The sequence below is a fragment of the Malurus melanocephalus genome, unplaced genomic scaffold (genome assembly GCF_030028575.1).
Source record: "Malurus melanocephalus ecotype Western Australia unplaced genomic scaffold, MMel_1.1 scaffold_61, whole genome shotgun sequence".
Classification (NCBI taxonomy): domain Eukaryota; kingdom Metazoa; phylum Chordata; class Aves; order Passeriformes; family Maluridae; genus Malurus; species Malurus melanocephalus.
This window is the reverse complement of record NW_026623293.1, coordinates 85,027-111,061: the sequence shown is the minus strand read 5'-3', so window position 1 is coordinate 111,061 and position 26,035 is coordinate 85,027. Positions and strand designations below refer to the sequence as shown.

General features: G+C 38.3%; 1 protein-coding gene across 1 annotated transcript in view; it reads right to left on the bottom strand.

Moving 5' to 3' along the window:
* The window catches only part of NALCN (sodium leak channel, non-selective), a 210,442-nt gene extending 199,136 nt beyond the window's left edge, over window positions 1-11,306 (bottom strand). The window contains exons 1-2 of the mRNA XM_057366171.1: window positions 11,186-11,306; window positions 8,733-8,915 (exon numbers count right to left, since the gene is read on the bottom strand). Of these exons, the coding sequence (XP_057222154.1) occupies window positions 8,733-8,915; window positions 11,186-11,293 (291 nt within the window). The 5' untranslated portion in view covers window positions 11,294-11,306. The remainder of the gene's footprint in view (window positions 1-8,732; window positions 8,916-11,185) is intronic.
* Between the last annotated feature and the right edge of the window lie 14,729 nt (window positions 11,307-26,035).

The window sequence follows — 26,035 nt, the reverse complement described above, 5'->3', positions numbered from 1 at the left end:
CTATACAGAAATATTCTCTTCAACAGGGATTTGGATGTCATTAAGATTTGTTCATTTTCATGTCTTGTTTGATTGTCTCAAATTAAGAGAGAAGACAACATGGGAATAAAATAAAATATTTAAATTATAGCAGGGTTCCTTGAAAATGCAAATTTCAACACAGAAAGGTACATTAGGAAAGAATCTCCCTTTCTTGCTGCCTGAAAACATGTTACCCAATATGTTGGTTTCACTGCTTTCCCAGTGTATGTGTCATTTTACTCTGATATGAAGTAATACATTAAAAATATCCCTCAATAATAGCTGCCTCCATGAAGAACAAGAAGAAAGTACTCCTTGAAAGTGCTATTAGAGAGGAAAAAAATATCATTACCACAAGTACAATTTTGTTCATCTAATTGGTTTGTATATTGAAAGAGCAATTTCTAGCTRCAACATGAAAGTCATCATGAGGTATAGTTTTTCCTCAGTAAATTTTAGATTAAATCTTGATGACCATGGTAAGTCACTAAGTATTATATGAACACATATTTCACTCCATGCCCCAAAATAATTTCTCACTAAAAACTTCCATGATCCCTTGACCAGTTAGAAAAAACACAAATTTTATTTTAGAAATATTGCTCATGTACTTTCACCAAGTAATTTAAATGAAATGCCTTTGATTTTGTAACGCACTAATGCAAAAATGGTGCAAAAAGCCCCACTGTGTAAAATGAGTCATTACTCTCCTGTAGAGAGATAAATAAAACCAGACAATAAAACCAATAAAACCAGACACAAGTAACCATAGAAACAGGTGCGTATTTTCCAGTGCCATGGTCCCTAACCTTCCCTGGCCCACAGGCAGTAACACCCAACTAGAAGTACACTGCAGGCAACTTCGAATTTCTTTTCCTCATGATAATCAGTTTTAATTTCTTTAATTTCCTGTGACTGGAAACAGCATCAGACCATTTCACTAGCAACACAACCCCAGTAGCCTGGGAACAGATGTCCTTATGATGGACACAAACACTTAGCAAAACAGAAACAAATAGGAAAGAGGTGAGACAGAAGAATCAACTTTTTTAGAATGCCTTATTCAAATAATGGATATAAATACTCTTTACTATGAAATAATATTTAAAGCTAGCAATCACAACTGCAACACCGAAATATTCCAGTATTTTTTTAAGTTATGTTTTAAAACAATTTGAAATAACGTRTTCTTTGCCAACACAAAATAATAGGGGACCTGCACTACCCAYCTAGGTTTCCAATACCATTATACATAGTACAAAAATCCATTTTTTAATGTATGTATACATATATATGTGTGTGCATATATATATCTATCATTGYATTTTAATATATATCTGTATTAGTAAAACAATTTGCCACAGCAATAAGTAATTTTCATTTTATAATCACAAGACATAGGGTAAAAGAGAAATTCAAATCTTATGACAAATGATCATTTTTATGTTCACTCTGTGGGCTTTTTACTACCACAGCTAAGTAGCTTTCTCTTTCAATTTTTTCCCTTCACTTTGTTTAGCCAAATCATCCCAGAACTTTCTTATCCTTGCCACTGATTCCACTGGTTATGTCCCTGCCCTCAAGGTCAAGGTTCTCACTCTTGTTTGTGACCTGCACATCCCAAAAATGAGCTTTCAGCAGATATCATAAGCACATCAGAGCACACTGTTGCTGGATGACAGGAGCCACATATTCTGTTTTACCACCTGACTTTGAAAAGAATACAACTTCCTGATCCTTAACGCACGTATAAACTATGGGTATATAGCATTTCTAAAGTAATGGAGTAAAATTAATTTCAAAATTTCAATCTCCTATTTTCAGTCTGTAATGCAACAGAAACACACTTGACAAAGTTACCAAAAGCTGGTGAGCCAGCTGACAGTGTTCACCATAATTCTATTAATCTTTCCATCACTGATCAGAAAGATTAAAATTACTTTGAAATTTCTCCATTCTTGTTTGATGAAAATGTACTGTTTAACATTAAAAAAAATGAAGGCAAAACAGATACTTGTAATAAAATGCAGTAAACACCWTTCTGTAATTGATAAGACAAGCCTCCGAATTAGGATTACAGAAGAAACTCATTTAAGCATAAATGAGCATAAACTCATTTAAGTCTTAATGCCATAAATGTTAAAAAAGAATTTAGCATCCCAGTGTCTGTAGACTTTCTGTAGTCCCCACCTGTCCACTCTCAACAAATTTATAATGAGTTAGAGAAATTGCTGACAGTGATGAGGTGTTAGCCTATGTACTTTAAGCTTCCCTTTCATCCAATGGAAAAAAAGAAAAGACCAGATAAATTATCTTTTGAGAGTCTACTTTAGGCATAAACAAGTAATTGCAGAGTATTGCAGTCCCTCAACTAGTGCTGATGAATATTTTTTTTTTTTTGTATTTGAAGTCCAAAAATCTATTTTTTGCAAGCTCCATCCTCAATTTGCTCCTCTTGAGCAGACAGACAGCCACTACACCAACCAAAGCACCTATCAGAAAAATGATGAGGAAATGACAAGGAAAATATTCTCTGCACAGGACAAATGCTGCCTGGAGATACCCAATATTCTGGAAGCCACTGATTTTGGTTAATTAAGTAATTTGTTGTCTTTAGTACTAGACAGAAGCAAATGAAACTGCTCCCATCTATTTGTGACTGCATCAGTAGAAGAAAAAGCTTAGTTTCAGCTCCTGCCTGAATTCACCAAGAATACTGAAAATTATTGGGGCTTCTGCCCCTTGCAGGAGTACTGAAGTCAGTGAAGAGTACACAGTGCCACTGAAATAAGACTGACAAATCCACTCACAACTAATTCAGTTAGTACAAAAGTTTTGCTGTGAATGTAATTGATTTAACAATGAGGAAAATGTTAAGGACCATTACTTAYGACTTTTTGCAATCTCCTTTATTAGCTGACATGTGTCACAACTGCACAGTGGAAAAAAAAAAGATATTTCTATTAAATTTGATGCTGTGCTTGTGCTATATGAAAAAGCATTCTCATTTTAARCATTAAGTGTCAACCAGGCTTTTTTAACAGACAGGAGAAGGAACTCCCTTTTTTTACAATGTAACTCTCTTAACAGAGGAGTAGGAGGTTAAACCATGCTTCCTYTTCACAATGTGATTTCAGTGTAGGTTCTCTCATAACATCATGACTGGGATTAGAAGCTGCAATGAGGCTACASTTTAATGAAGAAAATTTCATATATCCTCACAGTGTCTATGAAATGAAACTATATCCATTCATCTTTCATTCCCTAAAGGCTGAATTATCATCTGAGATAACTGTTACTTGGTTCCTTTTCGTTATAGTGGATGTGAATTCTTTCATATCATAGATGCAGTTTCCTGAAAGTATCTCGGGTTTTGGCACATCTTCCTCTTTGGGTGTTTTACTGCGTATAATGCCACCAATGCAACTGTGTCTAATACAAGCAATTTACCAGAAAAATTTCTCTATCTCCCCATAAAAAAGCTGAAAGAATACTTCTAATAAAGGTAAAAGATACCTTTAAAGTAAGGTATCCTTATCTTCATCATACCCATGTGAGATGAGCTTCAGAAGATGCATTATTAGAAATCAGAAGGTAATTTTTTCATCCCACTGATTAAAAGAAATAAAGTCCTGCTGTCAAAGGTTAGGATGCTCTCTTTCTTTGAGAAGTCTGATGCTCATCTAGTATCACATCTGTTTTAGGTTTGAGAGTTATCCTCCATTTTTCCAATTCCACTCCACCTCCTTTTTCAAGGAGGAGATAATTTTGGAAACTTTCCTTGAATCGGTAAACAGACTTGTGTCAAGCACATCCAGTCATGTTCTTTAGTGACATATGAGTGGGCACATTGGTGTGAGTTTTGATTCTGAGGGGTCGTAGGACTTGTCAGTTAAGCTCCAGGTTGACTCATAAACTATTCTGACAGACCCAAAGAGTAGTTACTTCATGGTGTTCTCAGAAATCTGCCAATCAATCAGTAAGTTATGCAGTAGACATAAGTGCTCTCCAAATTACGTGCAGTTTTAAATTTTATTGACGATGAAGTGAAGGYCATTGATCTGCTTTCATTTGACAGACCATACTTTCTCAATGCAGCTCATACTTGAAAAGCTCTTTCTGACCAGAGAGCATAAAACATGRCAGAAATCAGAACCAAAGAGTCACTGAACTCTGTTTACATTCTGGGAAATAAGGAGCATGAGAACAAATGTAGGATCGATTGAAGGAAGTGGAATTCTGAACTGAAAAGATCATGATAATACCAATGTCAAATTGAATTCAGCAAGCTTTAACTATGCACTAAATTTATTACATTTTTTATTACATATACTATCACAAGCCATCATTCTTCAATACAGACTTTTAAAAATTCAGTATTATTGTTTAGAATGCAAGCATATGTCCTAAGAAACAAACTTTCTCTAATTCTCTGCCTCATATAAAACTTCACAAACCACTGCAAATTGTCTGACTGCTTGTATATATGTTTTATACAATGCAGTCAGACAACATCAGGCACACTATCCTAGAATTCTGTTTTTAAGGGTATCTCAATCAGCAAGAAATTACAGCCTGAGTTTAATTTTTCAGATACTGTTTTCCAAGTAAAGACAGATGTATTAATAGCATTAGTTCATTCATTCATGACAAGTGACAAGAGCTGCATGGGCAGCACAAATTTTTAATAGATTTTATTCACACAGCAATAATAACACAGAAGGAAACATTAGTAATAAAAGATACAGTACCACCTGAACATTTCAGTTTAACTTAMGTTCTGGGGTAACAAAACACTTGGATGAAGGCACTAGTTTCTTTTGTCACATAGTTCACACAAGGAAAAGAGAAACTTTTTATATACAAAAGGCTAGTAGTTCAAAACCTATTTTCCTTTCCTAAAAACCTCTAGAAACCAAAGGAAATATATTTTTCATTTGTCCTCAGAAGGTGTTAATTAGGCATGATTTAACATTTTCATAATCTTCTTAGCTCAGCTATACTTACATTGTTATTAACTGGGACTTAAGTGCACGGTGCCTAACTTCTCCATAAATTAGGTTTCTTGCTGGACAAGAATTTTGCATTAATCATGGTTCAAAGGTTTATAAGCATTTCAATTCCTAAAGCATTTACAAAAATACCGATTTATAGTAAGGTTCATTAGAACCTTATTCAATGGTTCACTCAGTAGAAGTSTTGAATGCATTCAAATTAGGAAATTTCAGTAACAAATCGCCCTACCTAAAGATGTTTCACATACAAACATCCTTAATAAATGCTAATAGGTTTTTAAACAGTGTCTTATTTACCTGGTCTGCCACTATCTTTGGCAGTCCATGGATCAATATGCCCTTGGCAAAACTGTAATATTAAAGTAATATTTTCCCTAGAATCAATAATCCAAAGAATAAGTCAAATACTTCACTAAAAAGGATTGAACAGCATTGAAAGAAACATGGAAATTTTTGATTAAACATTAGGAGAAATATTCTTTTGCGTAAGGTTAGTCAAGCACTGGAATAGGCTATTTAGAGAGCCTGTGGAATCTTCATACTTTGAGGAATCTGAGATTCACCTAGACAACTCAAGCCATGGGCAATGTTTTCTGACTGGACCTGCTTTCGGCAACAGGTCAGACCAGGTGACTTCTGGAGGTCCCCGACATCTAAGTTATTCTGTGATTCCTCAAATGACACCAAAGAAGGCACTTCATTTCAGTGCAGCTATATTCACGGATGAATGCTACAAGACATTAAGTTTTAAGCAAATCCTCAGTTGTTAAAATAGCAATAAATGCAGCCATTTTCAACTTAAACTACCTTTGCGTAACAAGCGTTATGTCCAATCTATTTTCTAAAACGTCAGCATGCAAAATAAATAATCTGTGTTATTATCTATAAAGGTATAAAATGAATCAAGGCAATAGGATCAACTCCAGACAGCGATTAATTCTGTGTGCCCAGACTCATCAGACATGCTTCAAAGACAAGCTCATCTTATGACAATCAGAGACAAGTTCATCCTATGCAGAGCAGCTAAGGACTCTAGGACTATCTAGGTCAGAGAAAAGGAAGCAGAGGGGTAACCTGGTTGCTCTCTGCAGCTTCCTGAAGGARGAAAGTAGAAAATGAGGYGCTGATTTCCGTGGTACCTTATRTCACAATGAGTGGGAATGGTGYGTCAGGGAAGGTTCAGACTGGTAATTACGAAGCACTTCATAAAAAGGGTGATTAATCACTGGAACAGATTTACTAGAGGGGTGGTTGATGTCCAAACTCACTGTTTAACAGGCATTTGGACAACGCACTTAGTAAAACATTTCAAGTTTTGGTTAGCCCTGAATGGGTCAGGCAGCTGGACTAGATTATGGTTGTAGCTCCCTTCCAATGGTCCCTTCCAAGTATTCTATTCTATTCTATTCTATTCTATTCTATTCTATTCTATTCTATTCTATTCTATTCTATTCTATTCTATTCTATTCTATTCTATTCTATTCTGAATTCTATTCTATTCCATTCCATTCCACACCAGAATCACAGAATGAGTTGAATCCCATAGGGATCACTAAGTCCAATTCCCAGCTCTGTACAGGACAGCCCCAAGAGTCACACCATATGCCTGAGAGCACTGTCCAGACACTTCTTGAACTCTGCCAMGATGGCGCTACGACCACTTCCCTGCGGAGTCTGTTCCAGGGACCAACTACTCTTTGGGTGATAATGTCCACTCTAARCCGCCCCTGACACAACTTCAGGCTATTSCCTTGGGTCCTGTCAYTGGTCACCAGAGARAAGAGCTCAGTGTTTGCCCCTCCTCTTACCCTCATGAAGAAGTAGGCTGCAATGAGGTCTCCCTCTGTCTCCTCTTCTTCAGGCTGAACAGACCAAGTGACCTCAGCCACTCCTTATACAGCTTACCCTCAAGATCCTTCATCATCTTGTTGCCCTCCTTTGGACACTAATAGTTTAGTATCTTTCTTACATGTGGCACCCAAAACTGCTGACTCACATTCAACTTTCTGTAGACCTGGATACCCAGGTCCCTTTCCATGGCACTGCTTTCCAGCATCTCATTCCCCAATCTGTCTGTACATCCAGAACTGCCCCATCCCAGGTACAGAMTCCAGCACTTTCTCTAGTTGAATTTCATATGGYGGTGACTGTCCAGGCCTCTGATTTGTTGAGGTCTCTCGGCAGAACTTCTAGGGAGACAACAGCTCCTCCCAGTTTTGTAGTGTCTGTGAACTTGTTTRGTATCCCTTTCCAGCCCTGTGTCAAGTCGTTTATGAAGATGTTGAAGAGCATAGGGTTGAGGATGGAGCCCTGTGGAACCTCACTAGAGACAGGYCACYAATCTGATGYCACCCTAATTACTGTAACCCTTTGTGCCTGACCCATGAGCCAGTTGCTCACCCATCCCATGATGTGTTTTTTAGTTGTATGCTGGATGACACTTTGTTCAGAAGGATTCTATAAGAGACGGTATTAAAAGGTTCACTGAAATCTGAAAGATTACATCCATTGTCTTCTCTTGATCAGCTAGCTAGGCTATCTTTGTYATAAAAGGAAATCAGATTTCATAAGCAGGACTTTCCCCTCATGAAGACGTGCTGGCATTGTTTTTCAGGTGTTTTTCAATACCTTCCAAAATAACCTTCTCATAACTTCTCATAACAAATAACCTAACTCATAACAGGCACTCAAGTGAGACTGACAGTTTCTGGGGTGCTCGTTTCTTGCTCTTCTTGAAAATCAGGACATTTCCCAGCTTCCAGTCAGCTGGGACATCTCCAGATTTCCAAGACCACTAAAAATCATCAAAAGAGGTTTTGCAGTGACATCAGCAGCTTTTTCAGGATTCTTGGATGCATCACATCAGGCCCCATGGATTTTTACAACCTAGCTACCTGCAAACTCAGAAAAAATTCAAGAGCTTAAGTACAACATCAGATATCTCTGGAGTCACCAGACCTTCAAGRAGTTAAAAGCAAGGATAACATAACACACTGATTATCTATAATCTGCAATAGTGACATAATTGCATCGGTAGTAAGGTCTGAAAATGGATTTTCCACCATGAAAGCTGAATTTGTAGCTTTTTGCTGAAGACTGGAAACAATCAGTAAAATAACAGTACCAAATAATTATTACTAAAATACTCTGCAGTTTTGCAGCCTCCAATTCATTTATGCAAATTAGCCCAGCAACAACAGCAAACATATGATAAGAGAAGCATTTTGTTTACCAACATGGATTACATTCAGGTAAAAAAATTAAAAGCAAGATCACTTTCTCCCRTAGCTCACAGTAAGATTCTTGTTCTTATTTAAGTAACCATATAACAACACATCCAGCCTTAACAAAGGAAAATCGARATTCTAAGTCCATTTATGGCCCAATAGACAAATATTTACGAAATATTCTTGCTAATGTGTATYCAGCTTATTTTTCCTTTAATAAAATGAAACTATCTGTTTCTTAATAGGAAACCTTTACTATRAATGCTTGCATTATATTTTGGGGGGATTAAATATGCAGTAAAGCTACATCTTTATYCATGTGTCTTTTCAGTTTATACACCATGGTGTTGCCTGCAATTAAAAACAATCACAACAAGAAGAGCTGGAAAGTTAATAAACAAATACCAAATGTCATTAGCMTACATTCAGATCACCTGAAGCACACAGAGAATACTGTTTAAATGCTTACCTTAACTATCCCACGGATATGCATTTTTGCTATCATCTCTGCAGTATAAAGAAACATCAACAGAGTATCAAGAGCAAATGTCACATACTGAAGAGGTGGATAATGCTCAAAGGTCTTTGGAGTGTTCATACACACAGAAATAACACTGATGATGGCACAGATTCGTAGTAAAGAGTGTACCCACTGAAAAAAAAAAAACCACAAGATATTGCAAGATTGCTTTGATGTTCAAAAATACCTTCAAATACTTAGTCTCCATAACTTATCCTAGCACACTTTTGTAAATGCATGTCTGTGTCCTTYTACATCATGATTGCATATAAAAGGTCTTCAACTAAAAATAAGCACTCCTAAATTACTTACACATATATAGACACATATATAATTTTATTAGTTAATTTGTGAGGTTGTATAATTCAGAAACCAAGAATTAAGAACCATGAAACTCAGAACTAGGATTCCATCTTTTTTTACTTTGTGGCACTTGTAATTCGATTTCTTTTCAGAGGACAACTCATCACACTTATTGGCAGACAATAAGTGGAATTAGTTGAAGTTATAAATTGAGTGAATGCATTAAATGAAAAAATCTGTGGAAAATTTTAGTTCTACACTTAGAAGGAATTATTTTTATATCAGTTCACAATTCAGAAAACAAAGTGAGAGGCACAGAATTAAAACCATMCTCCAGGTCATGAAAATAATAAATATAAAAATAATAAATATAAGAGACTATGTCACAGACAGCTACTTTCAAGATTCACTTTTGTTCCAGTCAAGTCTTTTCTATTTTGTTTCCAATCAAGATAATTTCTATTACTACTTAGGTGTCAGACCCACTCCATATTGCCAGTCAGAGAGGGAGGTGTAACAAAAGAGCATCATGTATCAATACAGAGGTTTAGGATTGGACTTTTTTCTTTCAAATCAAAACATCATTGAAACACCTTGAAGCCAGACAAGTGCAATGAATCATAGTTGCTAAGTCATACCTATCAAAACAAGATGAACAAGATACTTCAGCAAGAAAAAAATCTTTAAAAAAACCCCACTGTACTTTATTTACCAAAACTTTTCATCTGGGAAAAAATTTAGAGTGTACATCAGACCTTTTGATATCAGAAGACTTAAGAACAGCCACTTAATTTAATTCTCACTGTTTGCTCACTTAAATGGAATGATATTTGATCCCAATTGAATAGCTCTATCATTTGCATAGTCTGAGCCCAAGTTAATAAAGCAGATCCAAAAGGCACCTGATGAATGATTTCTACCATCCCTTTTACATCCACTTTATTTTGAACCTTGTTTCAASTGAAAAAATTAACATAAGTATTAAAGTGTGGCTTATCTAAAACTCGTTCTCTGCCACAGTAATGTGTCAGTATTACAAGCACTAAGCAATATACAAATAGTCCATCAGCATGACAACAAAAAAAAATATTCCATAAAAGCCTCATGCATTATGTGATGAGAAACATAGGTAAATAACCCATCACATATTTGTGCTATGACATTTTGAGTTTATTACAGTAGCCAATGTAAATATTCTACTTAAATCATTTACAGGACAACACCCATACATTAATTTATGCTAAATAGTTTTAGGTGGTAAAATTCAGCAGCAAAGCTAAGGGGATCTGGCATCCTTATTGCAAATGCAATAAGGGTTTCCTTAAATGAATGCAATGCTAACAACAGGTATTATTTCAGAATATTTTATTTCCTGTTTTTAAAAAGTAAAAATTTATACACTAAAAGGYATGTGAAAATGCCAAAAACATAAATAATTCACAATAGAAGAATCCCTGATACATGCTCATTGCTAAATAAAAAATTTAATCATAATAACTATATTTACATGGCAAAGACATTTTCTTAATACTGTACAGTCTATTAATAAACTCCTAATGAAACTTTCGCCAGTTTCATGTTGCCAGACACTTTAACACCTCTCTTTTTCTCAGGGCAGGTTTTAGGTTAAATGATAYCAGAAAAATGAGAGCTGTACTTCAAAATAAGCCATGAAAATACACTCTTATATTCATAAATGTGAGAGATTTCAAAGTCAAAAGTGCTTATTGCTGGCTACCACTTGAGTAATAAAATGCTCCTTTTAACATCCTTTTCAAAAGCTCATTTTATGAACAGAACTTGTAATTTCAACCAACATGTTACGAGCCAGAGCCATTGAAAGGATAGCTTTCAGGTGAAACAAYCAGATGAACTGATTGTAAAACACTGCATGATCATCCCATATCTTTGTAACAGCCAAAAAAATCTATTTTATTTAATCTTTTATGTTTTTCAAAAAATTAACTGGTAGACTAGTAACTACAGTTCAATACTTGTTTCTGACAAATATCTAATTCAGTATTTTTTGCAGAAGTCATATTTCAACAATGCAAATTACATTTAACTTAAAATTACTCATTACATAAAGAGATACATACTGGTTTGTTAATCCATAGAATATCTGCATTGTCTGACAAAGATTCATCGGGACCAAAATCTGCAACTGGCTGGGCTTCCACCCTTGAACTCTGTTTCCTTTTTAGCATCCTGAAGTTAACTTCTCTGGTCTATAATCATGAAACCTCCTTGGGGAGAAAAAAAATAGAAAACATTAATTCACTACAAACATTTTGTAATGCATTTTGAACTGTTTTATAAATTACCTAAAGCATCTTTTTTCCATGAAAACTTCTTTTATATTTACCGATTAACAGGATATTGATTTTATTAAATATAAATCACTGACATGACTGTCATTAGTTTACAAAAAAATTACAAAAAGGTATGCAACACCATTACCAGAAACTTAGTAATGCTGACAGAAAATTTGTAGTAATACACAAAGAATGCTATTGCTGTGAACTTAAACACAGAGTGATCACTGGAGTGATTTGACCTGGAGCCATTTAATTAAATGGTGACATTTCCATTTATTACACTAGGCTACGATAAATCCCAATATGCCAAAGGCAAACAAGCCAATAGACGTTGATGTTCTTTACTGAAATCAGAAGAGTCTTTTTGCTATATACTACTATTAAGATGTATTTTTCTAAGACATTTTTTAATGCTAACGATTATCTATCCAACAGCCAGACATGACTGTCTCTGGGGCAGGTGTTGGCACAYGGAAGGACTGAGGAAAATGTGTCATTTCCACAAGTCTCTACATTCCTGCATGGGTGGCACTGACTGAGCCTTCTGTACACTCAGTCACGTGAGCCACAAGTAGGGGACACACCATRAGAGCAGAAGGTGAGTTAGATCTTAGTATTGACCTTCCCATAGACASAATTCATGGATCCCAGAGTCTAAACAAATACAAACAGGTGAGGAAGRTACACTCTCCTGAGAATTAACTGTCTGTCCATGAAATACAATTCTACTGTTCTTGAAATACAATCCCTTAGAATTTTTTTTTTTTTCAGAGAAGTGAGAGGGAGGAAGAAAGCCAGACCCTGGGACATTGTTCTGGACTTTTATTCTGGACCAAATGTTGTTYGTAGGTGACACTGCCCTGTGACAAACAAAAGGTTGTCAAAACTAGTATAAGATAGAATCACAGAATGGTTTGAGTTCTATGGAAGAAACTTTTAAAGATAGTCTAATCCAACTCTCCTGCCATGGGTAGGGACATTGGTCACAGGTCAGGTTGTTGAAAGCCCTGTCCACTTCTCAATGACAGGGCAACCACARTTTCCCTGAACAGCCTGTTCCTGTGTTTCACCACCTTCATTGTAAAGAATTTCTTCCTCATGTCCAACCTAAATGTTCCCTTTTCCAGTTTAACCCTGCTGGTCCCTTGTCCWGTCATTTCAGGCCCTGGTAATTACAGCCCCAAGTATCATAATGACAACTGCAATATGAATGCAAGAGACACTGTCCTCGATTAGCTGGAGGCAACAGTGGGCTCAGGACTGCCCTGTGCTTCGTCTCACCCGGCCTTTTCAATCCCATGGGCTGCTGCTTCATGTCCAAACACTGTGCATGCATCCTTGGCTATCCTTTTAGCTTTTATGGCAAACATAAGCTATCAATCTAATTCCAAATCTGTCAGAGTCTACCCCTGCTCTGTTTTGTCTTTTTCAGATTCAAGAAAGTTATTTCCTGTCTCTGTAAAACCAAGTCTGAACCACTGGTCTTTGTACAAAATATACAGTAACAGGGCTGAGGTCTTGCACTAATGTTTCCAGCTGGAAGAGCTGACATGATGGAATAATTAATTTTTTAAAACAAACAGAAATACCATAAAGGTGCAAAATAAGGAACAGCTTCTGACACCTATATTAATTTTAAATCGTCATTCACATCAACCTTACTACAAGTGAAACTGGTAAGCTGTTACTAAAAACATGCAAATTATGAAAAAGGAATATTATATATTAATAACCCTTCTCTATCATATGAAGACTGAAATAATATTCACAGAAGTTGTATGCTCTCTTAATGCTCATGCTCAAGCTTCATGCTCCCACTTCTGTTTTGCAACTGAATTCACTACTTTGTCCACTTYAGCATTTTTTTCCACTTTCTCCTATTTATTTCTCAGTCTAATGTACTGACCTTTTTTCTCTACTTAGGCCAAAGCACAACCAGAAATGCTTCAAGTCTCAGAGATGCTGATGTGCATTTCAAGGTCATGAAACCTTAAAATGGCTACTTTTAGCATAGTGATAAGAAGCTACTGCAATGCCTTGGGAGATGCATTTCCCAAAATCTTAGGAAAAAAACACTGCCTAAAAACTTTCTTACAGGTATGTTCTTTGGAAAATTGTTACTCAAAAGCTAATCAGTGAATTAACAAAATAATAATTTGATGTTTACTAATTCTGGTAATGGCTATTACTGCRCTCCTAGTAAGCTTTTAAGAAAAGATGCAGCAATAAACAGAGAATTATCAAGATAAGCACAATCAATAATTATGAGAAAAGGTTCAGGATATGTAACACTGATTTTTGCTTAGGCACTACTGATTTTCTTTAAATAAACAATGGTCTAAATACCAAGCTGTCCATTTGGCATAGAGAGAGGAACATCATATATCCATTTGGGGAAGAAAGTAATTAATTGCCAACTGTCTATTACAAAGACTGTTGTTTTTATGCTTTTCTCAATATTGCTTATTTATATATCTGATGTGTAGGAAGATTACTCATATCCTTCTAATGAAATTCCCACATCTTTTTACTCAGCACCTCTTTTGTTTGTTTGTTCAAGTGTTTTTTTAATTGGTCCAGGCACAGAAAATAGCATGAACTTGAGATGTTCATAATAAATATCTATAATGGATTCACTTCATTTACTTAAATCACAGAAATCACGGAATATTCTGAGTTGGAAGGGACCCAGAAGGATCATCAAGTCTAACTCTTTAAGTGAACAGCCCAYATGGGTATCAAATCCTCAACCTTAGCATCACTATCACCATGCATGGACCAACTGAGCTAATCAATGCTGTGAAAAAAGAGAYAAGAATTCTTAATTTTAAGAGGCAGCCTTGAGTAAACAAATTTCCATGTATATAAACCAAATGGAAAGAAGGAAATATTTATGGAATATAAGAATCAGCTTGAAATGCTTCTCTACTTAAAATGACCAGAAATGCTCACAAAACATTCAGAATAAAGATGACAAGATAATAATATTTTGGATATGGTCTTTAGCAAGATTATTCAAAGTATAGCACAGTTGCTGTAAGCTATTATGCAATTTTTTTTGCTGTTCTCACTACTTTTAGTTTTCCAGGGAACACACAAGCTTTTCCATGTGTCTGTTACTGTGATTTCAGGACTTCTTCATGAATGTAGAGTTTTGACCCTTGCACTACCAATCCCTTTTGCACTTGTTTCAACAGGGAGGAACCAGCTGAAGGATGAAGAGAACAGGAGTCATGCAAGAACTCCTTCCAGCATGTGACACACGGTGAGCACCACACCAAGCTGTGCTAATGGGAAGGATGTAGCCCTCCCTAACCCTGATACAAATCCACCCCTGCTGTTCCTGCATTGATTCTGACACACGTCATTAGGTCTTTCTTTGATCACAACCTGTTATTAATGTGAAAGGCTTAATTCATTCCCTAGGATGTATTTCTAACTGCAGTATTTATAAGACATACTGGGTGCAGGGCGAAGACAGGCTTTCTGACAGGACAATATAATGGAGTTTTGGGGCTACGGCCACTTCACATTTCTTTCCAGTACTTTCTTTATAGTAGCAATGAAAATTCACATTGCAGGTGTCAACCTTTTCAGGGAGCAACATAGTGTTCTTTGCTTTTAAATTGCTCCTCTATTTTTAGAAGCAAAGGAAAATTAAGAGGAATAAAACTAAACAGAAAATTACTCACACAMTGAGCCCCTTCAGATCCATCAGGTCAGCCTTTTCGCTTCCTTTGTGTCTCTGAACTTGCAAGCATGTTCTGCAACCTCTACACTTTCTAAACCACCCCCACCCACTACATTTTCTGCTTCTGCTGACATGAAAGTATGCCAGCACAATGGTTGGGGTGAACATAAGACCCACTGTGCACTKGGGAAAAGAAAGATTCTGAAGAAGGTATAACCCATTTTGCAATATTCCCACTAATAAGACACTCTTTCTGATGAAAATATGCAGTTCCTAAAAAAATCAAAATATAAATTTCAAAAATAAGCTGATCCTCCGTAACATCAAAAGCTGAGAAATCCGAGTCTCATTTATAAAGCAAGCTCACTGTATACAGCATAATCTGCTCAAAAGATCTCTATCACAAAGTCAGGAAAACATGCTTATAAAGGCTCTGGCTGACGAAGAAGGCAGCTGAAAAATGACTCACACAAATATGAACAGGAAATAAAGCAGATATTCCTACCTACAACTTATGGACAGAGTTCAGAAATCAGACAAATCCGTGGAATCGGCAATGCCTGGCTTCCAACATACTTTTTTTCTCACTGCTTATTGACTTTGTCACCTGAGATCCTGTAAGCACTGCCTGAAGGTCCTCCCAAGGCAGGCAACCGACAAGCAGTCTCTTCAATTCTCTCTTTTTTGAAAATGTCAATTCCCTTTCCAACTTTTCCCAGAGTAGGGACACAGAAAGTGGCACATACACTTCAAGACAATAATTACAAATGTGAGGGCTAAAATGGGTGACAGGAAGATAAAGTGAATACCCACACACACAGCATGATGGCAAAACCCCATTCCCCTATTATACATTAAAAAAGCCTCGAAGTACAAACTACCTTAAAGAAATTGGTTGTTCTTAAGTGTAGCATGCAGTAAAGGTTACAGGAAAATCTAAGTTCCCACTCTTTCATCTCAATAGCCTTCTCCCTTCCTTCTTTGCAAATTGATGCTGTTTCTCTGTTACCTGGTACCTTCATCCACATGTTCTTCCATCCCTGATTTTGGGTACAGGTAGAGCTAAGTGGCATTTCAGTATCTGTTTTCATGTAGSAAAAATCTTAAGTGAGCAAGCTGCATACACAACAGTACATATATATTTATTTTAGAAGGGCAAAACCAGAATTCCAGTGGATACAATCACATGGCACATGCTACAATGGATGCTATAAACTCATAACTAATTTCAAGTAAAAACTTATTAGAGTATTTTTTCTCTCTGTGTTATRTAATTGTTGTATCTGATGAAATGTTCTGAAAGATCACTTTGTTATTTTGAGCACGATATACYGTTAATAACTGACCAAACTTTAGTATTCATTAAAAACAAAGCTAGTTCCTCACAAAGAAGGTATACTGAAGGAAATATTCTAACAATCAATTACATTCACATTTTCAAATCATTTGGATACAGGTAGCCAAAACAACTGATGATATCTTGTACTTACTAACAGGATCCCAGACCAAAACCACAAGAACTGGAGCTCACAGCTGAGGAAGGTTTAACAATTGCTTAAGGTTGCCAATGTAAGAGGATCCAGTCTGAAAACRGACACATCTCCAGACTTGAGCTCTTTGCTCGCAACACATTTCCCGTGTCTTGCATCATCATCAAATAAGGACAATGCTCTTATAATATTGATTTCTTGCATATAAATTCTTCCTCTCAGATTTAGACAAAATAATACTCAGCAAGCAGAATCAATTATCACATTGCATACAAAGGCAGGTCTCTTGTGAGTCAGACAAACAGTCTACTGCTACTGTAACRTAATTATTCTTTTTACTATAACTCTTTTAACATGTGGAATATACAATTTTGAAGAAACTACACATGCATGTACATGGTGCCTCGATGCAGCCACAAAATGACCTTCTTAATTTTAAATAGAATTCCTTTTGAATAATTTCTCCACATTTTTAAGTAAGAGATTTGGTTGAGTTAAAAAAAAAAAAAGCCATAACAACTGAAGATGATTTTTCAAATCATGCTTTTAGACCACACCATGTCACATGCCACTACACTTCTTTTACACACAAAGTAGAAACCCAGGTACTCCAGAGTGACTTTTGTAGTAAAGAGCAGGTACATTCCCAAGACCCAGTTCCCCATGTATCCCAAAGGAGGAACAAATCCAAGCATGAAGCAGCTATTTCCCTGTACAAGTAGCCAGTTTTTGCTTTTCAGTGGAAACCAAGGCACAAGACTGGTGAGCACACTCCATCTCCCCCCAACAGGCTGGTTGTTGGTATGACCTGTCAACATGAGTTTTCCAATCCCACAATTTTATTGTCGAAGGTGATAAAATGCTAAAATTTAATGATGGACACTGAATGCACAGTGATTATATGTAGAGAAAATACTGCTAGCAATATATTTCCTTTATGAGTATATAGCAGAGTTTAGCAGCTAGGTTACTTTGAAAGTTCACCTTGACTKTTGGCCACCTACTCACCACTTGCTGACCTAGGATTGGTCAACTGCAATGTAGTCTATATAAATGTATGTCAGAACCCATTGCTGACAAAGATATGGAGCAACCTCCTTAGTAACAATCATGCTGAAAAAAAACCCAGATAGCAGTGTTCTGGAATCTGCTTTTGCAGCCTAAACCATGTCCAGGTGGCAATTGTATTTAGCCCTTTGTTAAAGTAAGRGACAGATAGTACCAGCTCATTATTTGAGTGGATTCAGGGAGTAACCCATCCTCTGTAATACCCTGTATTCAGTAATATGCTCTCAGTACTGTGGATCATTTTTTTCAGGATTTTAAAGGAAAGAATGAKGGCATCCTTCCCAGAATGATACACAGGTGAAAAGGAGCTTCTCTGTGGGCAGATAGCTTGCAGCAGGACTGATTAAGTGATTATTTTAACATTGCTGGGATTTTATTGTATCATTAATTACATGTTATTGTGCCTAGAACCTTGTATATCCATCTTTTCATAATTTAAATACATAAAAAATTTAAATAAGCAGTGATTATATTCTTTCAGATTTGTTACAACTTTTGCTAAAATAATTATTACAGGAATTGAAATTTTCTAAATCATCTTCCCAAATCCTTCCTTTTCTATTCTTTCAGGAATTGCCAGCAAAAAAAATTAACACCTATATATTTTAAACCTGAAATCTTGAAAACAGAATAAGGACTTTTTTAACTTCTCATCTTTCCTTTAAAACAAAATAATTTATGTGCACTTGCTGCAAGGCAATTTCTAGAAGTTGCAGCCATGTCTGCTGGCACTGATGATACTGTATCCAAAGCCTTTGTTTTGGAGGGAAGCAAAAAAAAGGAAAATTGAGTTCATAGAATCATAAGCCAATTCAGGTYGGAAGGACCTCAACTCTGCTCTCGTGAGACCCTACCAGGGTCATCCAGGGGCCCCAGCCCCAGGAGCCAAACGAGCCCAGAGGAGGCCACCAAAATGGACTGGAGTATCTCTCCTACAAAGACTGGCTGAGAGAGTTGGAGTTGTTCAGCTTGGAGAAGAGAAGGCTCCAGGGAGACCTTAGAGCTTTCCAGTATCTAGAGGGGGCTATAGTCCCTGGGAAGGGACTTTTCACAAGGACATGGGGRAATGACCATAAGACAAAGGAGGGTAAGTTTAGATTAGATATTAGAAATTTTTTTACTGTGTGGGTGGTGAGGCACTGGAACAGGCTGTCCAGAGAAGTTGTGGATGTCCCATCCCTGTCAGTGTTCAAGRCCAGGCTGGATAAGGCTTTGAGCAACAGCAGTGGGATTGGAACTAAAYGATCTTTAAGGTCCTTTCCAACCCAAACCATTCTATAATTCTATGACCTCAGATGGTCTCTTCTGATCAAGCAGTATAAACTCTGGTGCCAGCCCAGGCTATTGCAGTTTACTCAAGTTACTCCAGTCTGGTCTTGAAAACCTCCAACAAAGGAGGTTTTTAAGCAACTTGTTTCACTGCTTGATTGTCCTCACCGTGGAAAAAAAAAATGAGAGAGAAAGAAAAGATGAAAATATCAAAGAAAGTAAAGAAAGGAAAAAGAAATTACCTGGTAGAATCAAAACAATTTGCAACTGYCTAGGACTGGTATTTCTCAAAGCAAGACATCAGTACTTAACGGATACAGGAAATTTCAATTGAAATRTAAGATGCTATCAAAGTAATGAAAGGGAGAACAGAGAAAGGTTGAAAGGGAAAGAAAATATGATTTAACCTGTAAAACTCATATTAGGCAGACTTTCTGCTCAACATTTGCAGGAGATCCAACCATGGAAACATTCTACTAGTAACACAGTAAAAATAATTTTTGATTGCAACACCTCTAGTTTACTCATAAGCACATTTGAAATCTTATTTGTAACTGACTGAACTCCTAAATACCTAGGGAGGTAGGGAGAAACCCAAATCCCCAGAAGCTGGTACCAGTTCTATCTCATGATGAGATAGTTGTGCCTCAAGAAGATATTCTCATCTGCAGAAGTATTCTAGAGCCACGTCCAGTAGCCCATTACACCCCACAATACAGTGTGATAGTACTCATCTCCTACTGTGAAGGTTTGAGACCCAAAACCTCTTTGACTCAATACTTAGGTTTGGATGAATGCCATACAGATCTACATATAGATCTGGCTCATGGTATTAGCAGTGTCCTGCAGCTGGAAATAAGTCCAATCAGCATAAGTTACATTTCTAGGTGGTATAGCTTAAATGGGAATGAACTGTGATGGACCACATTTCAGATTAAAATGAAACAGATGCACCAAACGAAAAGACTAAAGCACAAATGGCATGCCAATTGTTACAGTTTTGAAAGCTACGAAGCTCAAACGGTAAAGCAAAAACCAAAAAAAAAGCCCAACGAAACAAACCCAACTGCTCCTAAACCTCTCCAAAGATATACACATATAYTTGAGCTGGAGTCTTCAAGCAGCCAGACAGACCAACTCAAAGGTGATTTCCCAACCCCTCCGTGAAGTTAAAAAACTTCAATTTTGCGGTTCATGAAACAGAACATAGCTCATTGTTAATATGTATAATTTCTCTGTTGGTCATTCAGAGGGCAGGTGGAATGGGGCTGGTGTGGAAGRAAATGAAAATGAAAAGGGACAACTATATGAACCAGGAAATTGATGATGCTTAAAACAAACACAAAAAAACTCAAATAGCATTTAGTTAGTGTTTTTTTCGGTGTAAATATTTGCCTCAATGCAACAATGGTYAATCTACCAAATCATTGCTAATTTACAAGCTACATTTGCACATTAAGGGCATCAGAAACCTTGATCCTTTCTAGAAATATGTCTCTGATTTACTGGGAATACTAAAATAAAAAGATGTCACCAACAGAAAAATATTAAGCATCTCTCAATAAAYGAGCCCCTGACACTGCACGTTGAACAGATGCAGCCCAGGCCTGGGTACATCGCTCCCTCCAAACAMCAAACCCGCAGCCCCTGAGAACCAGCCGAGCGCTCCCCTCAGGCAGGGAGCTCTCCACGACCACCCGGCCCCCATCCACAACCACCCCACGGAAATCAGTGCCCCCGAAGAGGCCTGTTGGCCCCAGGGCCCCGCTCTGCCTCAGTGACGAGGGCTGCGGCGGGCCCCGAGGCACGGGGGAAGGCCAGCGGCGGCCGGCCCGGAGCGCCCCCTCCCACCGCGGGGGAAGGACGGCCGGGGCGGGCGATGCGGAGGGCGCCGCCGCCCCTTCCCCCTGCCGGGGAGCCAGGCGGGCCTCTCGCCGCGCCCGTGCGTTCCCTGGGAGCCGCCGGCGTTCCCGGCACAGCCGCGGGGGCCACGGGCACCGAAGGGCCCGGGAGGGGGGCGGAAAGGCGCGGGGCCCCACCGCGCTGCGAGAGCGAACCGCGTCCGCCGCCTCCGACCTACCGCCAGCATCTCCCTTCATGGCGCGGTCGGGAGCGGCCCCCGCGGGTGTGCGGGTGTTGCGGTGCTGTGGCAGCCTCGCACGCCGCCCTCCCCGCGATGGATCGGGGCGGCGGGGCCCGCCCGGCGGCGGCCGCGCTCAGTCTCTCGGCAACGGCGGCGGGGGCGGGCGGGGAGGAAGCAGGTGCGGAGGAGACGGTGCCGGCCGTGCACGGGCGCCTCGCAACAAACAGACCCCCGCCTCGCTTAAGAGTCCGGCGGGGAAGAGAGGTGGCTTAGCTTCCCCGCAGCTGGGGGTGATACCCACAGCGGTCCCGTCACGCAAAGCATCCCCAAGGCGGCGTGGAGCTGTGCTCGCTGCGCCCCGAAACACGCGAGCGGTGCCCGGCCCGCACAGAGCCCGCCGGGCGGTCCCGGGCTGAGCCCGCACTGCCCCTCTGCCAGCTGAGCGCGGGCGGAGGCGCGACTTGCTGCGGCGGTTCTGTAGGGCTTTAGTTTGGGATTCAGATTTTTTGTTTGTTGGTTGCTTTGGGGTTTGATTTTATGTACTTCATTATGTACATTATGTACTAAGTATTAGTATGTATTAAGTACATTATGTACTTCAAGTGCTAGGATAGGTTATTTATTTTTGGTAAGAAACCCTATTTGTACGTCTTGGCGTTTTTTAGTACTGGTGCACTTCTTTGCCCCTGCTTCACAGGTAGCATCAGCTGGTTGGTCTGGTTAATTTTCAAATTACTGAAGAGCCGTGTAAAAGTGCAGTCTTATGCTCCACAATTAAATAAATTCATAAAATATCTTCACTTGTTGGGCTAGATGATCTTACAGGTCTTTTCCAGGCTAAATGATTCTATGAAAGAGATACCACAAGTAAACAGACAAAGAAATACTTGGAAAACTGTTTCTGTAAATCAAGTTGACATACTCCAATCTGTATTTTTAGCTTCTTGAACAAAGGGAAAAAAGTAAATTTGTGTAAAATGTATGTTTAAATGAAACTGCATGATGGGGAATAATGTGAGCATATAAATATCTGGAGGTGGTAAAGATGTGGAATAGGATTCAAAAGATAAAGCCCTTAGCAAAAAGCCCCAGAAAGCTGAAGGAAAGTTTATGGCATAAATTGTATTAGGTTCCTTTAAATTATATCTATTTGATGCTGGCAACCAAAACTAATAAGCCAGTTAGGGAGCTGGCCTCAGGATTACAGAGCAGTCCTGCCAGTGCTACTTACATGTATTACCAGCATTAGCAATTCCAGTAAATTTAAGCACCTAATTTTAGTGTTTGCAATTTTTGATAGTGGTCAGCTGATGTTTCATGAGAAAGAATTTGAAAAGCAAAACAATTTAAGAATAAATGCGCTTACAAATAATACTCTTTCCATTTTGTCTTTTTCCCCCCACTTAACGTTTCATTACTTGGGATAAGTTGCTAGGCAGCATTGTGCTGTTGGTGATAGCGTCTCATAAATGAAAACTGACAGTTGCAAACAGTGAAAYGTTGCATCTATATCTAAACAAAAGACATCAGCATTTGCCAGCAGATGTGACTTTTTTTTTTCTGTAGATACACTGGCCTCTCAAAAAATAGTTCTTGATAGAACAATTTTCCAGTTGGAAGGGACCTCAGGAGACCATCTGGTCTGACTGACCTGCTGAAACCAGGCTCGGAGATGAGATCACACCAGCTTGCTCAGGGCTTTATCCGGTTGGGTCTTGAAAACCTCCCAAGACAGAGACTGCACAGYCTCCCTGGTAAGCCTGTTTCAGTGCTGGAGTGTCCTTGTGCTGAAACATTTTTTCTTGACACACACTTGGACCCTTCATTGTCTGCTGTCTCTTCTCCTGCAACGCACCCTTAGGAATAGCTGTCCTCTTGACAGCTTCCTCATAGAGCCTGGCAAACTGCTCCCAGGTGTCCCCAAAGTCATCYCTCCTCCAGGCTGAGAAAGCTGAGYTCCTTCAGCTTCTCCTCATGAGCAAGTGCTCCAGYTCCAACTGCCTTGGTGGCCTGCCACTGAATTAACTTACTGGCATCTATCCTGTGTTGGAAGTGGGTTCAAAATTTTGCTATTTAGATACTGTTTAGCGAGTGCCAAAGAAGAAAAGGATTAATTTCCTTACAGGTGGTTTTTATTACAGAATATGTATTTCCTTATGTATTTCACGCCTCTCCTTTTACCTGGTGTTGTATTTAGTAATGTATTGTTCCTACCTGCCCATACCCTGTGAGCCACCAGCTGCTAAAGGGGTCCCWGACTTTCAGCAGAAGGCTGGATTATCTTTGACATCCTGTCTGTGAGCACAACTTGCATCAGATGATGCTGACGCTGGAAGAAGGGTTTAGCCCTTAATGCCTCATGTACCTGCTTGTGTGCAAAGGCAAAATTGTAGTTTTGCCTTCATGGAGTTGTGCAGACAGTGAAGGTCTGCTGTTTGCAAAAAAAAAGCCCTTTCTTGCTTTGCTGTTTGACCACGAATTTACTTTCAGATCTGGCACATGAAAAGCAATTACAAACATTTCAGAACTTGAGTGGCATAKAACAGGCATGTGAGGATAAAGTAGAAAACTTAGATATCTGTAAAATTGCTGGTATARTTTTGCAAAGAGCCTATTATTAGTCATTTAAAGTCTGTAACAATGTTTAATATTTAGGGCTGAAGTCTGTTTTATTCTGWTTTAGAAAATTCCAACTGACCTATAAAACAAGCCACAAACATACAGATAAGGACAGAATTTAGGAGTTAATCTTACAACCTCACTTTAAAGTAATGTTAAATAGGTAAAAAAAAAGATATTTCTTAGTTAAGATTAACCTCTCATCTCTACAAATCAAAAACGGATAAAGGAATCTCATTATTCAGTCTTCAAACTTCAACACATGTTTGAAATTGACCATGGGAAAATGTACATTTAAAAGGAAATTTTGAAAAATTACAGAAGATGCAAACTCAGAATTCAAAGGGAGAATTCTCAGCCTTACCTATAACTTTCATTTCTGTAATGTGAGCTGCAAACACAGTAAGATTTTCTTGGATAAAAGGTAATTAACAAACCGAAGTTTCCTAGACCTGCTGACTAGGACTACTGACCTTCAGTAAGTCCTGAAAAAAAAACAGGGAATGTGAAGCATCTACTTATTCTACATGTTTCTTTACAGAATTTGGACAGCCCTCAAGCCCCAGTTTTACTTCTGAATTTATTTGAAYTTTATTTGSTCTCTTGYCCTTATTTTCCCTWTKTATCTGTTAAGGAGTTGAAGAGTAATGTAAACAGATATTAAAAACATCCCATGGAGCTGAGCTTATTGGGATTGCCATTGTTGGAATTTGATTTACCACTTAGGAAAGAACACAGTGCTTGATCAGATTTCAGATAGTCTATAATGACTAAAAGAATTCATGAAATATTCATTTTGAAATTATGCTTGAGCTTTTAAAAAAGGTCAGAAAATATCATTTAGCAATTCAGAATTAAACTTCAGACCCAAAGGAAGATTTAGTCATTTTGGCATAGGATGCAAGTAAAGAGCTGCTAARTTGCTGCCTGTTGCTCTTTAGCCCCAGGGTATCCTTAATCATCTTAATGGTGGTTACCACAGAGTTCTCCCACAGTCTGAAGTCCTGCTCTGCGCATGCTAAGCAGCACCCCGGTATTTTTAGGGCCTCAGGTGAATCAGATGAACTGAGCAGCCCAGCTTGCTTCCACCTGTCTGCCCATTATGGCTCTGGCTGCTGCTGGCCTCACTCAGGAGCCATGTAATCACAACAGAAATGGTGGTGGAGCAACATCAGACCAATGTCAGCAAGAGAAACTCAGTTAACATTCATGGGTMATTTTTATTGGGATGGGTTACAAATGATCATTCTTGAGTGTCTGTAATCTGTGTCAGCATTGATGAACTGGAATAAAGGACATGGAGTATGAATTTCCAAGTTTCAAACCTTAAAGAGAGTGCCAACTCTGCTACTAACTCTGTATGCAATTAGTTTGCTTTCAAAAAGTACTGAGTTCTCAAAAGAAGGGCAATAGTAGTGTTTTCCCACACTTTCTTTTTCCTTATTTCTCTCTCCTTCATTTTTGGTTTAATAGCAAGCCGTGCAAAATAGAGCATTGAAAATATAAAAGATGGTCGTTGTTGCCTGGAGAATCTGGTGTGCATATGTTCACTTTAGGCACTCAACCTGAGTTACTGCAGTTTTGCCCTTAAGAAGTCAGCAGCATCTATTTTTAAAAAAATTTGCTATCCTTAGGAACAGTTCTTTGGTCAAAATGATGAGAATGATCCGTCATTGTAACTTAGTCAGGTAACTAGCTTAAAAGCTCACAAATAAAATAGTCTTTCCCACTATTTTTAATTTTTCAAGATTCCCAGAATCAAGAAACGTTGTTCCTTTGTGAAATAAGGCAAAGATTGACCATAGATTAATAATTTATTGTGGAAAATTACATGCCTTTTATTGTCTTACTTGGGCTTTCTTGGGCTCTTTCTGAAATAAGTGCTAAACAGTTACAAACACACTAGACTGAGTATTAAAATGCACTATTGTTGCTGGCAGTCCAAGTTTTCTTGCAAGATCATGCTTTAAAATCTGCTTCCTTCAGGCTTCTGCAAAAGCAGGATATTGTTGCTATTTAGGGGAATTCATTAGCAAATACTGAACAAGCAGAAAACCTACTAGCCATTTAAATTTTCAACTGAGGCATGAAGGGGTAAGCTAAGGATTTACACTAGGACATAACACAGTAACATCTTGATTAATGTTGGCCTATGAACTGTTTGGGTAGCTCATATTCTCTATTCTAGCCAGCTACATTCAGACCAGCTCAGCTTTAATCTTGTTCTAACCTTGATCCTATAACTCCAAAAGCTATTTGTATTCCCTGTGTGATACCATCAGCTGTCCCAGATTTTGTGTCATGTCACCAAAATTAACAAAAAGTTTTTCAATTCTGTGCAGCTCTGGCACACTCTGTGTCCTGCTCCCTTCCAGGGATGACACTGACCAGCACAGTGATGACTATCAACA